This window comes from Melospiza melodia, chromosome 1 (assembly GCF_035770615.1).
Source record: "Melospiza melodia melodia isolate bMelMel2 chromosome 1, bMelMel2.pri, whole genome shotgun sequence".
Lineage (NCBI taxonomy): Eukaryota > Metazoa > Chordata > Aves > Passeriformes > Passerellidae > Melospiza > Melospiza melodia.
This window is the reverse complement of record NC_086194.1, coordinates 53,154,330-53,162,658: the sequence shown is the minus strand read 5'-3', so window position 1 is coordinate 53,162,658 and position 8,329 is coordinate 53,154,330. Positions and strand designations below refer to the sequence as shown.

General features: G+C 48.0%; 1 protein-coding gene across 6 annotated transcripts; it reads right to left on the bottom strand.

Annotated features, from left to right (window-relative positions):
- Positions 1–4,405: 4,405 nt before the first annotated feature.
- On the bottom strand, positions 4,406–8,150 carry C1H7orf25 (chromosome 1 C7orf25 homolog). 6 transcript variants are annotated; one of them, XM_063158171.1, is made up of 3 exons: positions 8,073–8,107; positions 7,244–7,406; positions 4,406–5,984 (listed from the first exon to the last, which is right to left on the bottom strand). In XM_063158171.1, the coding sequence occupies exons 2-3, from the start codon at positions 7,252–7,254 to the stop codon at positions 4,700–4,702; spliced, it is 1,296 nt and encodes a 431-aa protein (XP_063014241.1). In that variant the 5' UTR covers positions 7,255–7,406; positions 8,073–8,107; the 3' UTR covers positions 4,406–4,699. The 6 variants fall into 6 exon arrangements, with proteins under 6 accessions (XP_063014241.1, XP_063014250.1, XP_063014277.1 ...); XM_063158180.1 differs by lacking the exon at positions 7,244–7,406 and having other exon boundaries at positions 8,073–8,150; XM_063158207.1 differs by lacking the exons at positions 7,244–7,406; positions 8,073–8,107 and adding an exon at positions 7,983–7,999.
- Positions 8,151–8,329: the final 179 nt, after the last annotated feature.

Here is an 8,329-nt window from a genome sequence, read left to right as displayed (position 1 = left end):
TCAGACTCATAGGACTTGCTTTGCCAAGCCTGGTTTACTGGGGGATGACAGGATCTATTTGACAAAGAAGGAAAAACTATCTTTGGTGCCATTACTGGACGTTGTGCTCACCAAGAGGAGGGAGCTGGTGGGGAATGCAGTGCTTCAAGGCAGGCTTGGCTGCAGTGACCAGGAGATGGTGTTTATGATCCTGATGACATCAAGGAGGGCACACAGCAAGCTCAGTGCCCTGACTTCACGAGAGGAGACTTTGGCCTCTCCAAGGACCTATTTGGTAAGAGTCCCATTGGATAGAGTGCTGGAAGACAGAGGGGCCCAAGATCACTGGCTGAATTTCAAGGATCACCTCCTCCAAGCTCAGGAGCAAGGTATCTCAACAAGGAGACTGAGCAAAAATGCCAGGAGGCCTCTAGGGATGGATAAGAGGATGCTGTGCAAACTTATAGTGAGAAAAGAAGATTTCAGAAAGTGGAAACGAGGATAGAGGGCCTGAAAAGAGCAGGAAAATTGTATGGAAGCTAGGGACAAGGTTAGAGAAGCCAAGGCCCAGTTAGAACTGTGTCTGGCCAGGGAATATTAAGGATAACAGAAAAGGATTCCATAGATACATTGCAATCAAGTGAAAGACCAGGATAAGGTGAGTCCTTCCCAGAAGGAAAAGAGAGATCTGGCTACCCTGGACAAAGAGAAGGCTGGGGTTCTCAATTACTTCTGTGCCTCTGGCAGATGCAGGGAGGATGAAGACCCTGACTGTAGGAGAGAATCAGGTTTAAGACCTTCTCAGGTTTGAGAATGCGCACAAGTCCACAGGACCCAATGAGGCTCATCCATGGCTCCCGAGGTAGCTGGCAGACAAAGTTGCTGAGCCACTATCCATCATTTCTGAAAAATCATGGCAGTCAGGTGAAGTCCCCGATGATGGGAAAGAGGCAAATGTAACTCCCATTTTAAAAAGGGGAAAGCGAAAGACCCAGGAAACTACTGATCACTCAGTTTCAGCTCTGTGCCAGGCAAGGTCACACAGCAGATTCTACTGGAAACTATGCTAAGGCACCTGGCTAACAAAGAGATGGCTGGTAACAGCCAAAATGGTTCTACAAGGAATTAGAAATGTGAAAGCATTTGTGAAAGCAGGTTGTGAAATCATGCCTGACAAATGTGGTGACCTTCTATGGCAGGGCTATAGCGTTGGTGGATGGGGTAGAGCAACTGACATTGCCTACCTGGAGTAAATGCAAAGTATTTCAAACTCCTGCAGGACATGCTTGTCTCCAGATTGGAGACAGGGATTTGATGGATGGACCACTTGGTGGATAAAGCTGGATTGCCATATACAAAGAGCTGTGGTCAATGGCTACACATGGAGACCACTGATGAGTGGTGTCCCTCAGAGATTGGTAATGGGCCTCTTCAACGTTTTTACTGGCAATGTGGACAGAGGGACCAAGTGCACCTCCAGCACATTTGCTAACACCAAGGCTCTGTGGTGCAGTTGACACCACGGAGGGAAGGGATAATACCATGCAGAGGCCAATGCAAACCTCATGAAGTTCCACAAAGCAAAGTGCAAGGTCCTACACCTGGGTCACTGCAATCCCAGACACACCAATGGCTTGGGCAGAGAAGTGATTGAGAGCAGCCATGCTAAGAAAGACCTGGGGGTTACAGGTGAGGAAAAACTCCACACCAGCCAGCTGTGTGTGCTCTCAGCTTAGAAAGCCAATTGAATCCTGGGCTGTATCACAAGGTATATGGCCAGCAGCTCAAAGGAGGTGATTCTGCCCCTCTACTCTGCTCACATGTGATCCCACCTGGAGTACTGTGCACAGTTGTAGTGCCCCCAACATTAAAAGGACACGGAGCAAGTCCAGAGGAGGCCACAAAGCTGATGAGAGAACTAGAGCACCTCCCCTATGAACACAGGCTGAGAAAGTTGTTCAGGCTGGAGAAAAGAAGGTTGCATGGAGACCTGATGGGCTGGAGAAAAGAAGGTTGCATGGAGACCTGATGGCAACCTTCCAGTATCTGAAAGGGACCTACAGGGAAGCAGGAGACTCTTCATCAAGCTGGAGAGAGACTCTACCTCAGGAACTGCAATGACAGGACAAAGAATAATGGGTACACGTTGAAAGAGGGAAAAATTAGGTTAAATATTAGGGAGGATTTTTTTACGGCAAGTGTGGTGAGACACTGGAACAGACTGCCCAGAGAGGCTGTGGATTCCCCATCCCTGGCAGTGTTTAAGGGCAGGTTGGATAAAGCCTTGAGCAATGTGGTCTAGTGGGAAGGGTCCCTGCCCCTGGCAGGCAGGGTTGGCTCTAGATGATCTTTAAGATCCATTCCAACCCCTTAACATTTTGTGAATCTATAAAATAGTAAGCTGTCTTTTGGAACCTCAACTTTTACAGCACTGAGCTGCAGACAAAAAGAACCCCTCCCTCCCATGTTATTTGTTCATAAATTATTAACTAGGAGGTTTCCTGTACCCTTTTTCAGGACACATGATGCAAGACAAACACAGTCTTGAAACACACAGTTCTTTTTCTCTTAGACAGATAGCCTCCCCAAGCCCTAATCCCACACCTACTGCAGAGGAAAAAACATCACACAGGTGTCCAGACTAAGAGCTCACATGGCAGAAATGAAAGGTACTTTTCTTCCAGTTGTTTATAACACTTCACAGACATCTCTGGTTATGTCTGGTAAATGCATCACACCATGATAGCTTACTACCTCTCTAAGCTCCCACATGGTGAAGCTTGCACTGCTAACTACTAAGACAGACTTGCATTTCTGCAGCACAGCCAATATATTATTGTTTCATTGGGTTGGTCCTCCTCTCCCTTCAGAAGAACTTTCAAGAAAATTAATGGATACAGTGGGAGATGAATCCTGCCATGAGGTTTCATTACACTGTGTTACACTGTAGGAACAAGCCAGATGTTTTGTTAGAACTCACCAAGGAGGAACTGAGAAACTTGCAGGTAGTACACTGGATGCTGAAGCAGCAAAACCCAAAATCCAGTTCCACCTATCTTAAACTTTGTGAACTACTTCAGGGACGCCCAGAAAATGGGGAGCACAGAGAGCAGACAGCCATCCACATTACTAAGAGCTTCAGGTAAAGCTATGCAGCATGTGACCACTGGTGAACACTCCTAACATTTTACTCTACAGGTGTAGTAAGAGAAGACCAAGAATCCCACCAACAAGAAGTACACCTCTGCCCCTTGGGAGTTCAGCTCACTCAGCTGAACAAGGCACGCAGAGTGGTCTTGCTGGCATTCCAGTATCTTTGCATTACTGCTAGCAACCAGAAAGAAATGGTTTGAGCCTACAGCTAAAAGCAGCACTGCAGATACATTGTACTGTAGGAAGAAATTTAGAGTGGAGTGGCAAGAGAATGTTCTTGGCCTGAACTATTAAGCTGCATAACAATGCAACTGTGTTGAACAACAGCCTATAAAATATTCAGCAGGTATCTCTTTCACTGACCTGATAAAAATGTATAGCTTGGAGCTTCACTCTGACATCTCAAGATTTCCACTAGGAAACTGATGAAAATTAATACCAAACAGCAAGTGCTGTCATTACAGCATTCAGAAAAAAAAAAACCCAACATGATAAAGACCCCTACAACTGCAAATCTCTCTGGGCAAAGAAAAAAAATACAGCAGAAGAAATAGTTGTTTATTCTACACTTGGAATAAAAAGAGCAATTACAGCACCAGCGAAAAGGCTTCTCTCTACTACAGAGCAAACTAGAATTTAAGAACATGCCCTGCAAATCTCCTCCATCACTCCAACACTGAAGGACCTCACTGAGGCTTTGTAATTCAGATGCAACAAAGCCAGGTTCAAGATCACCACGAGTCCTCAGCAAAGAGCATGCTAATATCAAAAACTACCTGGGTCCTGGCTCAGTCTAGGATTCTGCTATCTGAAGCTTTGAGCTGGGCTTTACAACCAGCAAGACTTTGCTGGACAAAGGCTAAGAGAAAAGTGAAGCGGATGTGCCTCCTTGGTCTGCTACCACTGGCTGTCCAGTTCAGCCCAAGAGCAACAACATATTAATGCAAATCAGCTCCAACTGATTTTTCCAGGAATTTTAAAGCTGTTGCCTAATTCAGCCTAACCCTGGTATACACATAGAGGTTGCTTTCAATAAGACAAGGAAGGCTTAAGTTGGTTTCTATTCATGGCTACTTTTCACATCTTCACGAAACACCACACTCCCAAAAAGGCATAAGTCTCTGCACAAGGTCCCCCTGAACCAACCAAAACCAACGTTGGATGGAATAGGGGAAAGAAAGATTTAAGTTCCATGGAAGTCAAGCCCAAAGTTCATCTAAGATGACGAATTTTACCTCTCTGAGGAGGACAAAAATAACAAGACCTCAGTAACTTGTGCTTTAACTGAACTTTTTAATGGGGATGGATACAATTAATGCACTGTAAGCCAGTTAAAATTTTTCATTGACTTGTTATTACTTTAGTGAATAAATTAATGGTCAGCGGGACAAAAAATAACCTCAAGGAACTAGTAAAAATATTACAAATCCCTTGAGGAGCTCTTCCATTGCTAGTTGCTGTCACCATTGATACACACCCAAAACTGTATTGCTATGACTCTTCTGCTTCTCCAAATGCCTCCACTGCAGCAGCTGCAGTATTTTCCACTGCTAACTCATTAAATGAATTACACTCCGTTATCAGATGGGCAACGCTTTGGTAGAGGTGTGGCTAAAGATTCTTTGCTTTCTGTCAGTGCTCGTGGCTGATGGACGAAAACACTGAACCTGACTCCTTGGTTTGCTGCTGCCCTCACAAACCCACTGTTTGCAGTCATGGTGATGGCTTTCAAAGTGTCTCCTGTCCCAAAAATGGCTAAAGAGCGGCTGTTGATTTTTGAACTAGCCACGAGTCCTAAGGCACGGTCAGAAGGCTGATCTGGCACCACGTTAATTCTTTTAACAAGCAATGCAGCTTGCTCTTTCTCTCCAGGTCCTCCCAGCGTTTCCAAGATGGACTGGAAATCTCTGACAGCAGATTCACAGGCAAAGAGCTCTTTTCCTTCCATGAACTCCTTCAGCTGAGGCAGGACTCTCTCTCTTCTTTCTTGGGCTGCTTGTTCTGTCAGCACTTTTTCCTTGAAGACAAAGTAGCAGCCACCATAGCTCAGCGCAGAGACGTAGGTTATTAAGGTAGTGATGTCCAAATTAACTCTATTGCAGACGTTTACTTTAATCTGGGTAGGGAAAGCAATGCTGGCCACTAAATTCTCCCGGTCTACTCTTGTCACCTGCAGGAGTTCAGAGCCTTCTTCATCTGATTCACTGCTGTCAAGGTGCTCGTTTTCTGCAGATGGTTCCACCAGTGAGTTCACAGCAACAACATCTCCTCTCACAGATATCCCCATCTCCTTGAGCCTCTCTGCCATAGGACTGGACACGCTGTTGTAGAATGCAAAGATGATGTGGGGATTGCTGTACTCCACGGGCTGCTGACGGCTTGCTTGCAGGAAGTCCTCTGCCTGCTCAATGACACTTTTGTCACCATACTGGCCCCTTCCCAGCCAGATGTTATGCAGGGCCTCAGCTTTGCGACCGATGGCCTTCACCCACGTGTGACCTCCGTTTGCAACGACATCTACCACCAGTGTCTGCTTGTCTCCAAACCTGTCCTCGTAAGCAAAGACGTGGAGGACACTGACAACATCCTCCAGGTTCTCTGCAGACTGAATAATGGCTTGGAGGTGGGTAAGGTTTGTACTCTGCAGATGGGATTCTTTAATGGCCACTTTCCCTGCTTCCACCTTGTGTAAGAAATTTAGCTCTGCCTTCAGTTTGCTACAGAGCTTTGCCCCACCTTCTATTCTCCTTTTCTGGGACTTGGAAAGGGCTTCCGCTCTCTTAATCAAGTCTTTGGCAACAGCAATTCTTTCACAAAGCAGCCACTGCACAGACATGTTGGAAACATTATTCCTGTCAAGTGAGAACAAAGAGTGTTATTGCATGGCCAAGAATAAAAACAGTCTAAAGAGTTCTTTCTAATAGTATACACTGCAGCCTTGCAGTAGACTTAAGTGCAACAGGTATTGTAAAGCACAAGGACTGGATCTTCAACACAAAGTCCCAGTGATGAGTTCAATACCTTTCCTTCACCTTCAGAAATCTAACCTACAGCCTCAGAAGACACCAGTTCTCAGCAAGGTAGCACTCAAATCTACACACAGACCTTGCAAGCTTGTGGTTTCCCCCCACCTGCTACATAAGAGATCTTCACTCAGCCAGTCACTTAGAGGGATGTTAACCCTCACAATTTGCAAAAGCTGCCATCCAGAGCAAAATCAGAAATACAGTTAATGCCATAAGCAAATCTTGTCTCTCTCTCTCATCACACTTACCATTAAAAATAAAAGCTACCCAACATGCTTACACAGACCCAGCTTTGAACCTGCACTGTTCAACTCAGTGCATGAACCCCTCAGAGGGTGGTGAAGCACTGGGACAGGTTGCCCAGAGAAGTTGTGGATGCCTCATCCCTGGAGTGGTAAAAGTCAAGGTCAGGTTGGAGGGGGCTTGGAGCAACATGGTGCAGTAGAAGCCACCACAGTAAAATGTGTCCCAGCACACAGCAGAGGAGTTGCAACTAGATGATCTTTAATGTCCCTTCCAACCCAAACCATCATATGTTTCTATTACACAGCCTCATGACAGACTATGATTCATAGTTCTACTACCAGGAGAATCTCTATGCTAAAATTGTTATGTTTTCTAATTCTACTAAGAGATTTACTGGGTTGCATCTAATAAATCTATTTTTTCACATCTGTATTACTTTAGCAGGCCTTCCTTAAGGAAAGTATGATTGGAATTCTTTTGCTGAATATGTGCTGTCTTTGAAAGTGTAGGATTCATACTACACCAAACAACAGCATATTTAAGACAGTAACCACTATGAATAGTAAAATAAATAAATTTTGACTCCTGACTACAAGTATAAACATTGTAATTCTTCCTATAATTCTTACCTAACTTGCATGTTGAAGTAAACTGGTATTAAAGGACAAGATAAATGAAACTCCAACTGAAAAGGAGCAACAAGACATAGCCAGGTCCTACAAAAGGCTCTGCCAGGGCAACTCAGTGGCCTGCCTTCAAACAGTGGGCTGCCTTCAAGCAGTGGGCTTCCCTGGCCCTATGGCCAGGTGGAAACATGGCCAGCATTAACTGCTACTGGCCTGGTCCCCATCCAGAATCAGCAACATCTCCACCTGCTTCTTCATGGCCAAGATTCCTGATGCCTTCCAAGACGACTTACTAACGCTCTTCATTCACAGTCCCAGGAGGCCAGAAAAATCAGCCTTTCTCCCTCGAAGTCTTTGCCACTGCCACAAGCTTATCCTTGAATGTGATGCAATGAGTAAAACCTCATGATTAGTAACTGGTCACCTCTCCCCACAGCAGCTACAACTCCTACACACACACACACACACACACACACACACACACACACACACACACACACGCGTCAACGCAGAGCATAAATCAAGGGCTGCAGTGACACTAAAACCACAGACGCAACTACTTTTTCAGCACAACTACTGGGCGGTAGCGCCACTATCAGCCACAAGGTCACACACCGCCCCTTGCCCTCCTTGCCTTCGCCCCAGGGCCCGATCTCCCCTGGGCGGGGATCGGGGCCCCGGCCGCCCCTCCCGCCCGCGGCCCGGCCCGGCCCGCTCCTCCTCTCCCTCCGCTCCGCCATCACGTGTTCGCCGCGCCGGGGAGGCCGCGCCGCCATCTCGGGTGAGGGCACGGCGCCCTCAGCGCTCGCCCCAGCCCGGCTCGGCCCCCCGGCCGCCCCCAGCCTCGCCCTCCGCCCACACGCCGGCTCCGGCGGAGCGGGCGGGTGGGGACGCGGCCCCTATCGCTCCTGTTCTTCCCCCGTCCCCCGGTCACTGCCGGGACGCGATGTGCTTGGGCCCGCCTCGCCTCTCCGGGGGCTCCCGGCCCCGCTCCGTTCCCCGGGGCCGCCGCTTTTCGCCAGCCCCCGCAGCCCGTACTCACAGCCCGGCGGCCACAGCCCTCGGTCCGGGCTGGCGTGGCGTGGCGCGGCCCAGCCCGGCACCTCCCCCGGGGCCGCCGGGCGGGGACAGCCGCACCACCCGCCTCGCTCCGACGGCCTCAGCCCGCCCGGCCTGGCGCTGCTCCCCGCCGTGCCCGCGGCTTATCGCGGAAACCCTTCAAGGGCGAAATGCATTACATCAGGTCAGACGCAATCTCAGAATATTCTTGGTTGGAAGGAACTCACGAGGATCGTTGCG